Source organism: Homalodisca vitripennis, chromosome 4, assembly GCF_021130785.1.
Source record: "Homalodisca vitripennis isolate AUS2020 chromosome 4, UT_GWSS_2.1, whole genome shotgun sequence".
Classification (NCBI taxonomy): Eukaryota; Metazoa; Arthropoda; class Insecta; order Hemiptera; family Cicadellidae; genus Homalodisca; species Homalodisca vitripennis.
Genome location: NC_060210.1, coordinates 88421364 through 88442690, shown reverse-complemented (window position 1 = coordinate 88442690; position 21327 = coordinate 88421364). Strand labels below are relative to the sequence as shown.

General features: G+C 35.3%; 1 protein-coding gene across 4 annotated transcripts in view; it reads right to left on the bottom strand.

Annotated features, from left to right (window-relative positions):
- Positions 1-21327, bottom strand: part of LOC124359723 (pituitary homeobox homolog Ptx1-like) — a 97244-nt gene that overhangs the window by 62431 nt on the left and 13486 nt on the right. For 3 of the 4 annotated variants that reach the window (XM_046812696.1, XM_046812699.1, XM_046812697.1), the window contains exon 2: positions 20238-20594. In XM_046812696.1, coding sequence (XP_046668652.1) covers positions 20238-20481 — 244 coding nt within the window. In that variant the 5' untranslated portion in view covers positions 20482-20594. The remainder of the gene's footprint in view (positions 1-20237; positions 20595-21327) is intronic. The other variant, XM_046812698.1, reaches the window with a different exon arrangement.

Sequence of the window (21327 nt, the reverse complement as noted above, 5' to 3'; positions counted from 1 at the left end):
TTGTTGTCATAACACAGTTTTATTTGTGAATAAATCATGTTAAAAATTGTAACTAATAACAGGAACTCCAAAGAACATAAATAATATAAATAATCACATGAATTTACTGTGATTCGATTTATTTTATGTTTCGATATTAATACTGTACTGCGGTAAAAACCTTCAGCAACCCTCAACAAATCAGAAACGGTGTACCATGACCAGCGCTTTTTTTTTATTGTGTCCAACTACTGCCTAAGCTATAACTGAAGAAGAAGAACATATAAATCTTGGTTCCAGTCACCATAGTGAGTTATCCGGACTTCACGTAGACTCAAAATTCAAAGCCGTGTATCTTTTATGATTCCGAAACTAGTAGTGGTATAGGTTAGACTCTTATCTATCATAGTTTCATCTCATTTTAGATCGGAATTAACATTCGGAATCCAGTGTTGTAGTTGAAATTCTTAATTCTTAGATCATAAAAATCACACCTTTGTACGTAAATGACCTTAGAGTACTCATAAAGAATCGGGAACGAACGAGATTCTTAAATTCCCTCATAACACTATCAATAAAGAACTTTACATACTATGTTATATAACACTCTTTTCCTTTGCATATGTTTATGTTTATTGTGCAAATAATCATTTATAGTGCTGTGTCATGATGTGTTTCCAATGTGGAGAGATATCTTATCTTTTGTAATCCGCGGTTTATATTAATTTCAGAGGTACAATATAGTTTACAAATTTTATAACGGTCGTTTATAACAAAATATAATTATACAGTACAAGTATTTCCAATTGCAAAAATTTAATTCACTTAAATATAACAAACCCAAAACAATATCGGTATTACGTGCAAAGGTTTGTTGGAGGATAAAAAAAACACGCTCAAGATATACACGTATAATTTCTTTACATTTTACTGTGTTAATTTCATTTTCAAGTCTTATGAACAAAATTCAATGTAATTCTCAAGAATTCCTCTTATTGCTAACTTCAATAAGAAGAGTCTGTGGATTTCGTCTTTAATACGTTTATTTTACATCATCCGAAAAGAATCGCCAGGTGAGAAATGAAGGCTTCGAAAGGAAAATGTGGAACGTCACTTATTTTGTTTGATTTTCGTAAAAAGTTCACTAACCAAAGTGCTCAGTAGATTGTATTACATATCGTTACTGCATTTTATTTGTAAATAATTCCGTTACGTTTTCTCTAAAGGACTAAAATTGCTGTTTCTCAAATGAAAAATATATCGGTTATCAGATTGATGCTATGTAGATTCATGATAAATCCATCTCGACCTATTGTTCTTATCTCAATGTAAAATGAAGTACCTGGATTCTATGCCTTGAACAATTATTGTTGGAGGTGGTGTAGTTTTAGTATTGAAGACATGTTTAGTACTTCCATAAACTTTTTATTACAAAAGCGCTTTCGCGGTTAGGATACCAACAGTTATCAGTTACCTGGATTATTCGAGGCACAATATGAACAATAAATTCCACCCATTCACCAAACCTCTGCAGGAAAAACAACCTCATCTGAGAATAGAAGTTTCCTGAAAATAGGATCTTCTTTCTAAAACGATATAATTCTTATAATCCCAATTATGAACGTAACCGTCCTTCTCGAACAATTGTTGGAGAAAATTAAACGGGTAGTTTACTAATGAAACACTCGCGCTTCCTTGTTCAGCATACCTGGAAATCCGCTTTCTCTTGCGCTTGCCTTACTGATTTTCTAGAACTTTAGTCAATATAGGATTAGCAAATTCTGGGAAGACTCTCTATGTCACGTGACGTTCTATTTCTTGTGACAAACTTTATTTATTTTTGGATTAAGTGTTGAAATTTCTTCAATTCTCAGTGTGTGGAAAACTTTTAAATATGAACAAAAATATAAAAGCAGTTTAGGCTTTTCTTCAATACTTTCGATACTAATTGAAAACAACTCAGTAAAACCAAACATTTGCACTCAAATGACTATTGTAAAGTTGGTGTCAAAGTAATAAAAATGTCACCGAATACATATCATATCAATTTCAACCCGTATGGTGTAGGTAACAACGTAATCCTCGGAAAATGTTTGGATAATTAATGTTATTCATAATTCTTCCATCGTAAAAACATTATTAACAGTACTCAACAAATCAAAGATAGTTTAAAACCCATCTTGTTGTCTGAGGCTTTCTAGTCCATTAATGAATTCATGAAAAGCCGTGGAGGTTACTGAACAATTTTCCTGTTTCAAAGATGAGGAAGGAAAATGATAAATTAAAGCGTCAACATTGTATATATTTTTATTGCTAAAAAGAACGTTTCATTTATTGTTTAGTAAAAATAAAAAAATGTATAATCAATTGAATAATTTGTTAAAAATTTCTGAGTTTGAGAAAAAAGCGTTAAACTGTAATGGAAATCTCTTATCAAAATCCTGGAAAACCTTGCGATCATAGTGCAAGCAAAGGAGCAAGTCTGGTAAAAATGCTCCTGACGTCGTGTTGATGTATATCGTTTGTTATCACATTGCAAATATCAACAATGGCCTGTGACCTGCAGGGTATCTTACTACAATATTGTCTATAAGCGCGCGCGCCCGTGCCCGTTCGTGCGTGTGTGTATATCGTACGTTATCAACTCCACACATCGTAACTCACTCCAGGAATGCAGTCCGCTACAACATTCCAGCTCACTGTTTGGCGATCGTAAACACCCGCTCTTTACACACAACCGTTCTACAACCCCCCCCTCACTCCGTTTTACACTTCCTTCCATCACCAACTCAGGTGAGTTGCAATGCAGGTGCAAACATTGTAAAATTTGTATTATTCTGCCCCATCCAGATCCATGACGGAAGGATAATTATATTCTATAGGCTAATATATGCAGCTTTGACTTTATCTCTGTTTCCCCTGGTACAACTCCTAGACAAGATTCGAGTAACACGATTCTTGGGGACTTCAATATTATTCAGTCTCCAAAATAGTTTAAAAATTTAAGTAACCAGTCTTTATTACTTTTCTTTTTAAACATACTAGTTTATATTAAACCTACGAATTAATAAATTCACTTTATCTAAGCTTTTTACATTTAAATCATAATCGCTTAGACACTGTTTATTATCGTGCAACGAACATTAGACAATGCATGTGCCCCGCCAATAGAATAAGAAAACAAATCTCGAAATTGTTATATAATAAATATACTATTAGATTAAATGATTTAAATTCAGTTTGTGTTTCAGCATTGTCTATTACAAGTTTTATACAATATTTGTAAACATAATAAATAACAAGTAAAATATTAAAAAAAAAAAATCCTTTATGAAACCGATAGGTCTATTCTTCTCCGTGACAGTTTTATCACCATATACATAGCGCGGTTAATGAGGGGTGCGGCTAATCTAGTGTGCTGAATGGGCTGTGGAAATGCGTACACATGTTGCTCTCGAGGGAGGTTGAGTGACAGTCTGATACGTAAAAAACAGTATTAATAAGAGCTCAGCTATGCGTAAGTAATGCTGCGATAGCACGGTGGAGCGCGCTCAGGAGGGAGCCTGGCATCGCTGACTCATGGTGGATCATAGAGATATTGCGACATGTGGTGAGGACAGCAACCCCTTCATTACCTTCCCACAGCAGCGTGATGAGTAGAAGCCAGTATTGCTAAATTACCTCCACTGGACACACAAAAACTATTTTAACACCTACGGGTGGAAGTTCTAATAATAATTCCAGGTTGGTATCTTTAAACTAATTTTTTGGGGGATAGTTTCAGTGTAGACAGTAAGTAATTGCTATTGTTTAAACTATCTCAGTAAAATTTTAGCATTTCCAATGGAAATGGATAGTTTTTGGTCTCAAACATCCAGATCTCATTGATTCCAACTCTAATTATTTATCTTACAAAGCCACAACATAAAAGAGCCAATACATGAAAGGGCCCACAGTGGCTCAACTCTCTGGTAAATAAAAGTTTTCCTCGTTCAAGAACTGAGGGTAGAAAATATTAAAAAGGGGTTGAATCATTTAAACATGTTGAGTTGTATTAACTGTGTCTAGTCGGTCTTAGGCAGCAGACAAGGGAGGACGTGGCGGAAGCTTCTTGTTCCCCACTGCGGCCAAACACTTGTCGTGATCTATTAGAGGTCAACAGCAGCAGGGGTCACTCTCCCGCCTGCGGTCAGCTGTGACCACGATCTGACCCGTCTACTTCCGACAGACGACTTCCGTCTCTACCAGTGGTGGAGGGACAACAGGTGCTCCAGGAGTGTTGAGGGTTCTTCGTCATCGATGACATGGGTTCGGGAGCTTAGGCTGTGATTTAGTGCAAAAGTGGGATCTTCGGAAAGGTGATTTATTAGAAGAAATCCTGTTTTTTAGCCAACGGTTGAGAAACAAGCTTAGAATTCGTTTAATAACTGCAGTTATTTGAGTTTTAACTAGATAATATTGTCAGCTGAATTTAAATATTTGAAGAATTAATAAAACAGTTCCGAGCATGGGTTTTACACTATAGAGAATTTAGAGCGAACGTGTTTTACGTCAATGACATTTCTGCAATGATTTGTAATGAAATTAATTTTTTAACCAAGGTCATGAATCGTAAAAGTGGAATCTCAGTTTAAGAGATAGAAAAAGCCCACGAAGAGCTCATTGAATATAATATTGAAATAATATTAATGAACATTGGGGTTAAATAAAAGAGCCGACACGCGAGAGGGCGCGGGTGGTGGCACGCCGGCGCATATGGGCCCGCCGCCACCGCCACTAAGCCCCCCAAAACAAATTACCCTTTGAACCCCATGTGGTTACTCTCCAATTGCTCCCTTAAGATCGTGTAATTACTGGTTCGGACAGCCACCTAATCCTACATTGATGTTTTTTCAGACGCTCGCCCTTATTTATGGGCAATTTCAGTCGCCTGAGATACAGTCCTTGTTTCCTCTACGCCCGCTTTTCTTTAAGACATTTAAACCAAGGGAAAGCTTGCCGCTTTAAAATATCATTTTGTGGTGTTGGAAGGGGAACTTCCTGTCTTGTAAACAATTATATAAACACTGATTTACAGACACTTGATTACAGCTTATACGAAAGAATTCCACAAATTAATAATCATACTGCAAACGTTTCTCTTTATAAATCTAACGTATTTAAATCTATAAACGACTTTTAATTAAATATACTCATTTTCACTAATACAACTTTTCATTTTTTTATAGAACATATAATAATGTTTTCCCATAGTTTAACAACTGGCTTAGGTCTAACATTCTATAATCAGAATTCCCCGCACTTCTTGGTACATCAATAGGAACAAGCTAAATGTCATTGCAATATCAAAAGTTGAAAAATCCCTTGACCAAAAAAGGATTCGAACCAGTATGTCCAGGGTGAAAAGCTGAGGCGCTAATCAACATTTAAGTTACATATGGTCTTGGTATTACAGTGAAGAATTGTGGATTTTGAATTCCAGGTGGAAACCAGTTGGAAGTTGCTTGTACAAATTTCATGATGGGATTAAAAGTAAGAAATGAGTAGAAAATGTCCATAAAGAACAAAAGGCAGAGACAAATCGATGAAAACGGTTCTTTTTCTCCACTTAAGAGAATTGTCAGAGGGGACTGTTGAACATTATATTCGTTGTTTTACTCCAAGGTTCAAACCCCTCGGCCATCATGACGTCACCCAAGGTCGGGCGTCACAATCAGAGCGCAAAGCTATCTTTGTCGGATTTTGGATGTTGAATGACTTGGCCAAAGTTAATTTGTCCGATCGAAGGCGGTAGTAAAGCTGACGTGACGGCTTAAGCGCTTAGCTAGGCGAGCGTTTGAATGGTCCGGTCCATCTTTGGGATTACAGTTTGAAACTGTGGCGGTACCTCGTCGCTCGCGCGCACTACGTGCGAGTGTGTGCGCGTGTGTGTGTGTTTGCCGAGTAACGGTTAGAGATTAGGGGACGAGTTTATGGTCTGTATACAAACCGCACGCGTCTGTGTTGGTAGACCTTAGGTTAGAAGCAGCGATCTCCTGGACTTCCAGCGATGTCTGGCCAGTCTATGTAAAGAACAAAAGTTCTATTAAAAAACCTGTGAGTCATAACTGTGAGACCAATATTATTTTTTTCGGGTAAATTAAACTTCACACTAATTACGTTATTTTAGCGTCTGTTTAATCGATAGCATTATTCGGATAGTAGAGATAAAATAGGCGCTTCGTTACTAATATGCAGTCCAGTTATTGGAACTATTCTTCTATGATCATTAAGCACATTAAGAACTGTACTGTGGTTTATGTCTAATATCAACTCAAGTGGCTGAGCGTTAGCAAAGCCTATCAATCGAGGGACTGGAACGATTTCATTTCTGTCTTTCTGTTTGTCCGCACGATCTATCAAAAACGAACTAACCTATAAACTTGACATTTTTTTATGAAACTTCTATTTTATATAGGCAACACGGATCGATGATGGTGCCGTCCCTCTATGGGATTTGGCTGAGCGTTAGCGAATATTTTTACATTAGTTTTATTGTTAACCATGAGGACAACGAGAAACAAACGGAATAGATCAATTTATTGAGAAACTGAAAACAATCATATGATATGTTAACATGTAACATTTTTATTAATAAAATAAAATAAAAAGAAGACGTAGAAAATCAATGTTCATTTTTTATTTATTTACACAACATTGGTTCTTTACTTGTTAAACATTCCAGTAGAGTCCAATACACAATTTAAACAGTTTTACAACCGAATAAATTTATATGTATTTCAATCTTTTAAATACATATGAATAAATAAATGTATATTATTTATTGCCTTTCTTTAAAGTCTACGGCACTGGATTGGCTTAAAATAACAAATAAAATATTGGCTAGTAAAGATTGACACTAAAAACCAAGAACTGATAAAAACACAAAACCCTCCTAAACGACCGTAACTTTTATTATATGAATGCTACTGTGAAACCTACGTAATGGACAAAAATATCAATGTGCCATGTGGTAGGATATCCCGAGAAAAATGTCATCTTCAGTCTCTAACTTTTGCGTGAAACTTCATTTATACATAGCCAAGATAGGGTTCTATTAATGTACTTTTCCAACTATGAAATTTGGCTGAGCGTCTATCACTCAGTAAACTGTTTCAATTTCACTTTTGCCTGCCTGGAGGATGTTAAAACTTTTGTCTGTGTGATTGCCTGTAAATCTTCCCGCTAAAATTCCGAGAGTGAAATGTATAGATTCGAATCTTGCAAGCAACATCAGCGAAGCTTGTTACTCAACACGTGGCGTGCATCTACCTTGTTAATAATAGCTATGATCTACTTATGAAAGTTTAAAGGTTGTTCAAAAATTACCTCATCTTGCCATAGGGTAGAACAAAATAATGTAGCCTTTACATAGGAAATCTTATATACAATTAATATTATAATATATTTATCTTATGTAATTTAATATTTAACCAAATCAGAGGCAATATTTGGTTATTTTCATCAGTTTTATAAATAAAAATAAAAACCGTATTAAATCATCTTACGAAATTTATTATTTTTAAATTGTGCATTATGAGTTTAAAATGTATACATTTTAAACAATAAAATGAATATGAATTGCATAAATAATAGCTATATCACCGTCAGTCAACTACATAAAGAGATTGAAAGTCAACACGTGACCTAACAGCTAATTGGACTTTTGAATACATGTCTGTCAGTTGGTTTTTAACAATGTTAAGATAATAAAAGAATATTCCTAGTAAAAATTATCATTTTTATTTATATTTCGATACTGCCCATTTAGACCTCCACCAACACACGAGTGCGGCAGAATATAGATTTCTCTATTAGACGAAATTTAAAGATTATAAGAATAACCAGATTGAGCTTATACAGTCCAAAAGCTGGCTCTTGGCTCCTAGATTACAGTCAAAAGCCCTTTGTATTAAGTGAATCATGTTCCTTTTGGGTCGTTTCTAGAGAAATATAACTCCACTTTAAATTTTTAAAGTTAGATCATCAAGGTGTTTCTCGAACTACGAATTTATACTTTCGAATAAGAAACTAGGTTTCCAAAATATCTATGTAAGCGATTTTAAATGTATTGCTTTGAAGAAGGTGCAACATATTTCGCTCTGGTTTGTCTAGATTACGATTACTCCACCGTATAATAGTTGTATTAAGCAAATCCTATGTTGTATCAGGTGATCACCTCCCACCTTCCATAAATGATATTGTAAGTTGTGACCAGTTTAAAGTAACAGCGACGATGCGCTTTTCTTATCACATTTGTAAACGGGCATCAAAAATAAAAATACTAATTAAATTTAAGTTTATAACCGATAGACCAGCTTTGCGAACAATGGTACTCGAGGGTGCAATGACATGCCATCGAGATATGCACGGAATTCAAAGTCTGGAAAACTTAGCAAATTGAATAAAAAAAAGCAATTTAGAAATTTGTTTTATCTGCTCCTAAATCATTGTTACCTTACTTAATGACTTTAGATTATATATTTTACCACGGATGAACTGAGTTCTACGTAACAACAATCTTGCAAATTACTGGCCAGATCCTATTATGTACAAAATATGTAGTTTAGGTGTTTGCTTATAGGGGAAATGTACGACTTTTATAAGTTTTAAAAATATTTATTAATTTTATTTGGTTTTTACGAATATGTTAACTTGTAACATATGGAAATTAGCTAATTGTATAACTTAATAAAAATTTTTTAACTTAGCATTCTAATTTTTTCATACTGTAGTTGATATAAGAGTATAAGACCTATATATACATTTTACAATGCCTACTTTATACATATGATGTATATAAATAAAAATTCCCTGCATCCTCCTGCAATAGAAGCTCAACTGTCTGTACTTGGTTAACCTAGATTTATAAAATAATGCTAAAATTGTGTGCATATTGTACTTTGCACTGTGGTCTAGTGCTCCCAAAATTAATTTCATTGGCCTTAAAACTTTTAATGATAGAGCTCTAGATGCTGTCGTTGCAAACAATGATGGGAATAATGGTAGAGTAGACGTTCTAAGATAGTTAGGTCTAAAAACTTGAACCTAACTGGTCCAAAACGCGATATGAAAAAAATATACTGCAAGTCATTAAGGCTGAAACATTCCAACTTGAGGCCAATGAAGCCAGAAAGCATTCTAGAAGAAAAAATACCGACAAAGAAATAAAAATAGAAATTCAAAATTTATATCCTCAAATAAATATAATAAATATGTAAATATTTTCAATATTCAAATATTTTATTGCAAGGGCATTACACAAAATGTATAGCAATAGTTTTTGTAACGTTATGAGCAAGAACTCCACATCAAGACCCCAGTCAACATACAGTATTTTCAGTCGCACCACATTCATTCATGCCGATTTCCCCATTTTCCAACGACACTGGTTGTCAGTGTTCCAAGTGTATGACCATACTCTTGTGACTTGTGTGTGACCACCCAGGCGAATTCCATAGACTCGTCAGCACTATAAAATGCTTGAAATGCTAGAAAGCACTTTCAACAAGCGTTAGGCGTCGGTGCATTTTTTGTTGAAGTTGGAAATTTGTTGAGGAAACGAATTCCTGTCTGCGAGGTCAAGTGTTCGTAAACCCATATCCTGTGACTTCCAGCCGGTAGATATCTCTGCCTCTTGTCTCAAATGAATGTATGTTTCGGCCAGGTGTTATAGCACATTTAGACACATAAAATAAGATAAAATATAGAGATTCGGCATAGTCTGCAGTTGCAACTTTTTAAAAGCTTCTCTGCATGTTTCTCTAAACCTTAACTGTGCGATTATGCGAATCGCTTGCTTCTGCAATTTGAATTCTCTAAAGAACTGGTAGTTTACTCTGGCTCCCCACAGCACCGAACCGTAGATGAGATGGGGGTAGATCAAACCATAATACACCGTCATCAGTATCTGAATGGGGCAGTATTTAGCTACAGACCTCAGAACAAAAATGCCCGAGGACATTTTTGAGCAAACATGATCATTGCGATAGTTTCAAGTCAACCCTTGATCCAGGCATATTCCGAGGAATTTTGAACAGTTGACTTCCTCCAGAAAAGAGTCATCTAATAAATCGGCTAGCCCGTCATTGAAGTTTCCTAATCGTAACGCAAAAGGCAAACAAAATACTTTATGAATTTTTTTTAAGTTTAAGGTATAAATGAATGTTAGGATTGTGGTCTTGGAAGGTCACTATTGTTGCTCCAGTGTATGAAAGTTTCCCTAAAAACCTTTATTATGTATAAAAACACACTGTCTCAAACATTATATTACATTAGCTTTATATTTTAGTTTACAACTACCTTCAGTTTAATATAATTGTCTTTAAACATAAAAACGCAAATAAACTCTAAAGAGCGTATTTAAAATCATAAAATGTGTTACCAATTTAATAGTTTAAAACAATTTTATTACTACCCATCAACCTAGCTAAATCAACATCACGGTATATGGACGTTCCCTTAGAGTGGTCACCGACCTTTTTAATGTTGTAAATTTAGATTGTGATTTATTTTTAGATGATTAAATTGTATTTTGGTGTTCCTGTGTGGCCTGTATTTGATTTATAAGAATTTCTTTATAGTCATATTTCTCGTAAAATAAACACATAGTTTTAATACAGATAGTTTGCTTCAGTGAAGCCCAGAATATATTTTAGCATTTTAGACTCTTATATTGCAGTTCAAAATGAATTACTACTTTCATAGACAAAACTGTTAACAAGAAGAGTTGGTGTTGTGTTCCAATTACTAATTAGGTAGCGGTTGCTCGAGTACTTGCAAATAAATGTAATGGTTAGAAGTTTATATCGAACATCCATAACATTTTTACATTCTATAAGATAAGATAGCATTTACACTTATAAAGTCTTGTTAGTTGTTATCTTACATGTCCTACCTTTAATGATGGCTTCTTAGAAGATAAAGCAAGTCTAATTTCAAACCAAATATTGGTAAAGATCCTAAAAAATTTTTTTATAATATAACTTTAAGAGAAGGCAAACAATGAGTATTGGAATATATTGAACATTTTTTAAATGTTTGTATAGTACTCTATTTAAAAAATATTTTTTGTATTTGCGTTCTAAACACGTTTCTACGTTTTAAAAATGCTGCATTCAAGCGTTTTAAACTTGCAAAGTTTACTTGCATTACTTGCTGCATAAAAATGGTAACAAGTGTAATACTCAAACATACCAGTACAATTATTAACCTATTAAACGTTTGATTAAAAAAGTTTAATATAATTTCGCAATTTGCACTACATTTAAACACCAAAAATTAAAAAGGCATTGAGTTGACTGAGTTTGTACTTTGAAATAAAAAGTTCTGTAAATTATTAAGGGCCTAACAGGACATTCTCAAAATCCGTTGTCCGTCCTTCCATCAGAGCGATATCTCTTGATAGAAAAGTCATAGAGAGAGGTTCATTTCGGTCCATGGAAGGACGATATCGATTTTGTGGTCAAAGGGTAGTTATTATGTGCGATAACTTTTGATAGAAAGATTCGAAAGATTTGAAACTTCGTACTTGAGATCCCCTTGGTCCAAGAAATATTGATATTTGGGTCACAATGTCCGTCTGTCTCTCTGTCCTTCTGATTGATAAGTCTTTTATTACGTGTAGTTACTCCGTCATATAGGTTTATTGTATATGTCCCATTTATCATGTTACAATCATCTGAGCGCGGTATAGAATTGCTGTCAGCGTTTTGTTACAAAGAACGAGCCTTCTTTTTAGAAGAGTTGTTACAACTGAAGTATACAATGGAACAAAAAACTACAAATTAAGTTAAGTTTTGAAATATGTATCTAAATTTCCGTTCTTTCTGGTATGCCAAGTTCTCAACCCAATAAGCCCTTACCAGAGTTCCGCTGTTTATATCATGTTTCAAAGTGTGAAAGATATTTGTGGTAATATAAACAGTGTGAGAGGTGCGTCTTCTGCAAATTTAGTTTTTGTTACCAACGTCGTTTTAGAAAACTCAAAATATATGATATACGTAAAATTCTCGGACCACTGATACCCTAGAATAGATTCTTTATATAACTTCTAAACTAAAAATAATGTTATTAGTCTAGCCTCCTCTAGACCATAACCTAGCTAAACTGCACCACCTCCCATGGACACCACGTGTCTTGGCTTCTAGCTCTCTGGAATACCCTGACTCCTTTTCTCTTTATCGGTTTCCTTTGCTTTCTAAGCCTTGCCGCAATAGATCTTCACGCTTCCCAAGACTCATCCCATGGATCCCAAGTTACCACAAACTGCCAAAAAAGTGTACAAGCTGGACTTAGTAATTGTTTTTTTTTTTTTTTTTTTTTTTTTTTTTTTTTTTTTTTTTTTTTTTTACTTAAGTACATTGCAATGGACATTTTCTAAACGATGGAAAAGAATGCAATTCAATGCAGTTTCTGGTTCAGTTCGGTACCAGGAAAAAGCAACTGAAAAAATATTCCTGATAAAAGTTGAAGAAATTTAGTTTTTGTTACCAACGAATTTCTGCCCTTTTCTCAATCTTGTCTTGTATAGTCCCTACTCTCAAACATTCTAGTGGTTCACTAGTATTCTGTGTGATCACAACTGGATATTGTTAAGGCGATGGTGGTAGTTCAGTTGATCTTTAATTCAATCAAAGTCACAGAAGTCACACGCCTTTATTCTAAACATTTACTCATGAAAGATATCTATAGTTTAGAAACAATATATGAAATTATCTCTAAAATATTTAAATACACCTTATTAAGAGCCAGCTGTACTGAACCCTCATAACGACAATGTAAAACATTATGCACTTTAAAACCTTGATTTTAGTCATAGGATAATGGTAGACTTCTCAATTTAAAGATGTCATTAGTACAGATCCAATAGTTTACGTTATTTGATATTTTTAAATTTGTACTTTCTATATCGTCATGTTGCAGAAATACATTGCTTAAATTGAACCACTAGTTCATTATTCGATCGAGCTAAATAACCTTGTATATCAACTCAAATCCTGTGTAAGTGTTATTTAGAAGACATTTTAGACTGATGACACAATTAATTACATCAACTGTCTACAGTTCTCTATTTTTGTTTTTTCGTTTCGAGTTTTTGTGTGTATGTTTTCTTTTATTTATAATATTGGTTTTTAACCAAAATTATAATTTAACGTAGATATATATTGCCGTTGGATTAAAATGCATTCAAGTATATGTCTACTTTACTATTTTAATTGACCACGAAGTAGGAATTGCTAAAACATTTTTTGTAGATTATTCAGGAAAAATGTGTAAAACCTTTTTGTACTTACAAGTATACCTAATTTTGAACTTTTCAAAATAACTTAAAAGCGTTTAGATGCGTATTAATTATATTTTTAAATGAGACAAAGCATTATTTGCCAAATAAGGGCATAAAAGTACACTCTTAGTAAAGTTCTTATGGGGGGAAACTCAGGGTCGGTTCACTACAGCCGGTTCTTAAAGTTCGTAATTAGTATTCCAATAAAAGCACATTTTACATAATACATAGTACACGAGAAGGAAATACCCTAAATAACCTCGATGCTGGGATCACAAACATCATGAAACCAGTAATAATATACAGCTGAGCCAATCACAAATCATCCTTCATGTAGACTTTGACACTAACAAGTCCTGGCGGGAGCATACGTGAGCTGCAATAACATGTATTAAATTAGGAGATGGAGATAAAGTGACAAAACAATTAGGGGATGCAAACGACGGTGCCGCACCGCGCCGCGCTCGTAACCCGATTACTCCCCTCTCGGGTAATCCCTTTTAGATTAGGCTAACTTCACACAGGGCCGCGCATTAGGGCAGTTTGCTGTGAGGCGAGGGGCAGTGGCAGTGGTGGTGTGGCATTCCGTCGCCCCGAGGAGGGTGCGCCCTAGCCGAGCCCTTCGACTCCGATAGCCCGATGTAATGAATCTCAAATGAGTTACTCACATTGTGTATACTACCGTAATAATGGACCTTTATTGTTAAGACGGGGGAACAAATGTGAGTGTTTCGTTTGGTTTAATAAACAATCTTTACAGTCGAACGTCTGCCGTGTCAGTTTTACTGCACTAAGAAAGCTAATCTAAAAGAAAATTCCAAATTTTTAAAAGTATACAAAACGCAACTAAGCTATATATATATATATATATATATATATATATATATATATATATATATATATATATATATACATTTTGCCTGTCTAAAAATCCAAAAAACCCTTTCAACTTTTATTTTAGCTAAATCTCAAACTTAAAGACAAATTTAAGAAGTGCGTCAAGGTTAAAAGTTATAAAGTTAAGGCCAATAATTAACAAAGAGTAGTATGATTGTTGTAGAATATTTCATTCATACATACTCGTGTAACATGAAGTGCAACATTCCATATACCAATGTTTTTTCTAATTAATTCCCTAAAACATGTTCTTAAATCTTCGTCTATCTATGAATACCGTAGCGTTTAATGTATTAAAAAATCTCATAAATGTATCATAATTACTGTTTATTTTTATCTATATGGGAGTGAAAAAACTATCATCACCAGAAGTGCATTTGACCCATGACCAAACAAAACACCTCAGGCCTCTGGCACGTTATAGTGGCTGTTAATTACAGAGTTGGCGAGGCATCACCGCCGCCATTAACCGGTTTATTTAACAAATCGGCCTCGTTAGTAATTTTATTTCTAGATGTGACAGAAACGATCTCAGTAGCAAAGTCGGGTCCAAGAGGCTGTCAGACTAAGCCTAACTAATGTAACAATGTGGGCCAGAAGCTGTCTGACGGCAGAGCGGAGTGTCACATAGTCTGCTACACTTCCTACAGCTGTTACTGCTGGCATAAGTGTCAACTAATAGAGCTGTCATGTGTGACACTGCAATATTTATGTCTATTTAGTTGGGTAGCCCATTTGGTGGGAAGAAGACGTGGTTTCCAATCCGGCATTCCTCAAGGTTGTGCACTAGTCACATTTTTATTGATATTAAAAATCTTGAATTCTTCATTTGGTGGCCCATTAAGACTGACATGGCAGACGTTCGACTGTCAAGATTGTTTATTAAACCAAACGAAGTACTCAGGCAACATTTGTTCCCCCGTATTAACAATAATGGTCCATTATTACGGTAGTATATACAATGTGAGTAACCCTTTTGGTGGGAAGAAGACGTGGTTTTCCAATCCGGCATTCCTCAAGGTTGTGCACTAGTCACATTTTTATTGATATTAAAATCTTGAATTCTTCATTTTAGCGTAGTATAATTCTAAGCATTTATTCCGCACTACTAATGGTTGAAATAATTTTCTGTAGTCTAAGAATAAACACTGGGTTCCAAGAAGATAAGTTTTGTACTTGTAATCTGTAGTCGAGAAATGATATATTTTAATAATATTAAGAAGTTACACGACATATTTTTATTTCCGTAATTTCCAAGATGTCAAGTACACTGAGCATGTACGTAGTGTAATCGATCACTATAAGTTCTAAAACTGTTTTCAACCTAGCCTCAAAACTTAGTTATGTAGAGTCAAGTAAATAGCACCAGTCCACATAAAGTACGAGTAGATCAAGATATTTTCTCAAATTCAAAGTACTTAATAGAACCGACTCTGTAAATCGCAATGTTGTGTCTAGATTTGACCCTCGTCGGTCAAGTGGCCGAGCCGATGTGAGACGATGTTTTATAAACTGTCAGGTCCAAGGGCTGAGGGCCAGGAGTCGAGTGACGGCGGTAAACATGACGGCGGCGCGGCGGCGCTCAAGTGAAGGGTATCACTGACAAAAGGGCGAGGCGTCGAGAGCACATAGCAGGGAGCAGTGGACCAGAACCTGGTCTTGCTGGGAATAGTGAGAGAGTTTTCTGGCAAACCTTCTATTTTAAATGTCACTATCGATTAGAAATAGGGCGAGTTTCTAGAAACGTGAATGTTCAATTCATTGTTTCAGTAATGGACAGAATTTCTTGCAATTTCAGATAAAACTGTTTTAATATAATATTTGATACATAATAGTACTTCACGGTATCATGTTAAGTCAGCAAACAGAATTAAACGTCAGAAACCCAACATAAAAGTAGCCCTTTCGTGTGAACAAGGAGGGTAAAAGATAATACTAGCTGTGGTAAAAAAAGTAATCGAAATGTTGTGATTCTGGTTTTCTAAAACTGAATGCCTCTACAGTAAGCAAGGATCTACAAGTATTAGAGTAAGTTCAAATTCAAGTAAGGAAGGAATTCAATCCAATTTTTGAATGCGCGAGTTTTTATACGATTACTTAAATATAGAGATGGAGTATATTAGAGAAGTCTTGTAAATATTTGTCTGCATTGCTATGGTAACATTATTTGTTATTAATTTATCTCAGAGAAAATATTTCCACAACATAGTTCTTCTGAAAAATAAATCAGAAATAAATTGTGTGTCTTATCCAGAGTACTTGTAAAGCTTCAATCATAAAAGGTAAAAGAAATAAGTTCTAATAAAAATTATAACTTAATATTACAGTATTATGATCATATGGTTATTTCCTCTTTCGGAGACGGTTATTGCAGCCCAGTTGGTCTTCTATCTACTTGTCTATTAGTGCCTTATCTCGAAAACGAACTTGCCTACAGACTATACAACTTGCACGATCTTTCATTTATATTTAGGCAACATCGTTTTCCAACTTTTTAAATTGGTCGTATGGGTAACCATGGTGGCTACAACATCGCAAAACAAACACATTTTCAAGTAAACTGTGTAAAATAGTAATATGACATCTTAACATGCGACGTAGTAACAAAGTAGCCTAATACCGCAAGATGTCTCGAGAAATATTTCATCTGTAGGCTTTACATTTTTCATGGAACAATAATGAGTTCAATGATGGTGTACCTCATTGGTGTACAAAATTCATTGGATTTTGTTAAGCCATCACTTAGTATGCTGGCAAAATTTCTCTTCCCTCAAAGTACCTGTACACAGACTTGAGCAAATCCTGTTACGCAATATGTAATGTAGCGTAATTATACCTTGTTTTAGTTATTTTTGACAGTAAATATCAGCGTAACTTTAACACTAGCATTCATGTAAATAACCTTTATATCATACATTGCTTTTATAACTAAACATTGTCACAGGTAAAACACATATTAATGCAAAAGTAGTAATGCAAACATACATGCCTGCAATAAGTATACATAGTGACTCAACCACAGGGATTTCAAACTCGAATTTTTGGAGGGCTTCTGAAGTTCATTTTCCAATGCCAAAAGTTCTCAATACTTTCTAATGTGACCTTTAGAAGACTAAAACCCACCCAAAGGTATAGTTAATAAAATTAATAATAATTAATTAATAACATTTGTAGGTGGTACGTCGATAAAAAACTAGACTTTCACCACCATATATTTAAAAAAAGGTTTTACTCTAGATTGACATCGGATAACCAGAATGTCGGATAAGCGAACGCTGTCGGAAAAGCGAGACTAGATTTTAATTAAATTGAAGGATCTCGCCATTAGTCCCAGACTCATGCATAGGTAATGGAATGTAGTGTAATAATTCAAAGGTGAACCATGTATATGATTACAATGCGATGCTATGATTATAATCTCATTTACATTAATTTCAGAAAAATGGTTAAAGTTTTATCTAGTTATTTAATTTTTCGAAAGAGCGCTGGAGTTTAGTACTTTATAAAAATTTGAAACACTGTACTAAATGTAATCCAATAAGTACGTGCAACAACTGCAAGAAGTCAACTGTCACACTTTACGAAAAGTAATCGCAACTGAGGCTTTAACGGTGTTCATGTCATCAAAATAACATCCAGCAAATGGCTGTGGAATTGTATTTCAAAGGCAACCCTCCCCTACCCAACCCTCGAAATCGTTTCATCAGAACTTGATGAAGCAAACAAAAATTAGCGTCGGCAAACGGCGTCGCGTCGAGAACTGTCCAAATTGAATAACACAACATCGAATCTCAATTAATTTCAATCGATTTGTCTTTAACCAAACAATGCTTCTCCAATGGTCGCAGAGAGAATTGTATTTTTGCGGTTTGCCGAATCGTTTCAAACTTACTTTTGAACCTGAGTGGGAATGAAAGCTTTAAATTGGGTTTTTATACTTACATATTTGTTTCAACCGATATCTTTTAAAGCTGTAAAGGACATTTCTAGAGGTTTTAAAAAATTATTAGTATAATTGTCGTGTGGCCGATCTCTAACAGAACACAGTAACGCGATAACACGTCACCAGGGGGAAGTCGTTAAATGGAGGACTTATGAAAATGGGAAGGATTGTTTGATAATATTCCGTAAATGAAGAAAATATTAAATTTGGACTAGGACTACCTAATTGTCGGTTATAACACTTAATAAACATATGAAAAGGTTTGTTACGACACTGTATAAAAGTGATTGTAATTTTGTAGAAGAAAAGATGAGTACACCCTTAATAGATTAATCCAATAATATTGATGATGGTATGATTCTTTTTTTTTCTTTTTTTTTTGTAAAAAAGGCCGATATTTTTTACTTCCAATAGAATTTTGCCCATTCTCCAAAGGCTATAAATCTTCATAGAGTGTTTAACGAACAAGGGAGGCAGTACAATGTGGCCAATACAGACCAAATTCCGCAGGTGTAGGAAGAACTTGAATCTGCTCAACTACGAAGTTTTGGACCCTGCAGCCACCGGCTCTCCTTATTTGCTCCTGCTGGGCAATATAAAACAAAGCCCAATTTGTTGGGGCCCTAAAACTGAAATTGAAAAATTTAGCGTTTATAACTATACGGCAAAATCTCCGTTTGCGCTTGAATATGCTCCGACGAAATGTGGACCAACAATGCTGGTCTAAATTATACAAATTTAGACATAAATACCGTCAATCTATATTTATTTTTTTGAGATTAACGTCCATCACCGTTTATGTTGCTTATATTCCGCCTTAAATTTTAAATTGAAAATTTTGACATGTTATGACATTTAAATTGTTTAATTAGTAAAATAACTCCTCACTCGACTTGTTTCTCAGGGATCAGTATGACAAATGATCAGTTACGCCCCAAACCTGTCCCTGGTTCAACACTGATTCAACCGTTAAGATGAAACACTTTGAAGTCATTAAATTCTTCGAAGTTAATCTATATAAATTACTCACAATATATTGAGATATATGTGTGGCAACCCATTCATAAGCGGTTAGCCAATCGAAGACTCACTATTTCACAAGTTTCCATACAGTAGTCACTTAGCTTAATCTTTGTTCAAAGTGAAGTAGCAGTGGGCGGAGTTTCTGATTACACGTTCTCTTTTTGATAGTATACTAATGCGTATTTAATTCTTGATTAGCATTCTGTGCTTGATTTAATTTCTGGAGGCTAAAAGTTTTTGGGTAATTTGAGAGTTTTAAACTCTTTTTTGAGTTTTGCAGCTAGAAAACAAAACATTCATTCATTTGAGTTTTATCCGAACAAATTTGACGATTAATCGTCAGGTCTCATTGCTGGTAATTTCAGCCACTTAGCCACCTGTACAAGATGGTTTGGAAAAGTTTAAAGGGGAAATTTAGCCAGGTTCTGAGAGTGGCCGCGGAAGTGGCAATGGAGCAGAGGTGGCAGAGGTGAGCGAGTGACATGCCGTAAACTGCGAGATATCATTGTTATCACTAGCGCCAGACTGTCGCCTAGAACACGCGATTGTATAACCAGTCCTCAACCACGCCGCCCTAGCTAGCCCTGCAGACCCCCTTTAGGGCAGGCCAATTCGTCCTCAACCTAGGAACCAACATAAGAGGTCAGGTCCGTGAGGTCAGATCTTCCCAATCAACAAGTCTTGGAAATAACTGCAATTTTCCAAGTTTCACAATTCTGAACTAAATCTTTTGGAAAAATTAACCGCTTTGCAATTAATTGAAATAAAACTACAAAGGTTAGGTCACAGACACCATAATCACTGATTCTAATATTGATAACATCTCCAATAACATCGGAGAGTTTACCATAGTGCCTTGGTAATACTCACTTATTCTAGCTCGTTAGATGTTGAGAATTTACAACGATCTACATATAACTGCAAATCTAAGGTTTCGTTAACCTTTATAGTATCATTTACAATGATATGAATGTAGGGTCCTACACAAAAAATCTCCAAGGAATCGTCATTATATATTGGAGTTAACAGTTATACTGTATAGTGATGAAGGCCAGTATGGAGTCAACTCACCACGTTTCAGTTTCTCGAGGGGCTCGTGGTGGAGGACCGTGGGGGGACACGGCACGGGATGGTGCGGCTCGTGGTGGTGCACGTGGTGGTGGTGCCCGCCGAGCATGGAGCCCCCCAGTCCTCCAGCGGTGGTGTCGTGGAGGTGCTGGTGATGCAGGTCGTGGCCGGAGCTGGTGGCGACTCCAGATACCAGGTCCTGGAGACACAGCCCGGGGTCTGACAGCGGCTCCAGGCGTTCCATCATCTTGCGAAACGGACAATACACTCACGGCACACTCAGTGGTTCATGGTCCGCGGACCGCGAGGGGGGAAACGGTGGAAAGCGCGGATGCCGCGGCGTCAGTTGGAAGACACGACCTGAAACATAAACAGAATCTGTGATAAGTCTTACAGTATATTGAATGACAATATTGTTGCAACTTTTGAAAAAGGATAAATAAGTAGAATGCTCAGTATGGTGTGGCCAATATAATACGTGACAAATTTTAAAAGTCAATGAAAGAACTAAGTTCTGTCAACACAAACACTAAAAACAACATATATACCATATTTACTGATGTCTTGTTCTCCTAGATGTCTACACTTGTCTAGACAATCTTTTGGTTATACTAAAGTGTTGCGATGATTCATTAAGTTCTCTGTGATTCCTATAGATGTGTTGAAAGGTTTATAAGTAATAAAGACATTCTTTGAAACACTGAATACACGAGAGTAAAATTTTATTAAATATAATTTAAGAGAGAGGTAAATTTTCTTTTTTTCTGTACTGGTGCACCTTTTTACTAAATAATGATGTTCATTACAAAATCTAAAGCAGTATGCTGCTTCACAATTGGTGACTTTAATGCTGGATATTGAAATGAGGCTAGTTTATCCCACAATCTCACGGTAACATATTACCTTTTCAAGAGTTTCCGAATTATCGTTGCGAAGGTTAGGAATATCGGCAAATGATTAAGTGCGTAATTCGATTGAAACTTTGGATCTGACGTTGTGTAATATGGATGTTTTTACCTAGTACAAGGCAGGAGTACACCACACAACATGTCATAACAGGCTTCATTGGGGTGCAGACAGATTTTCATATCTA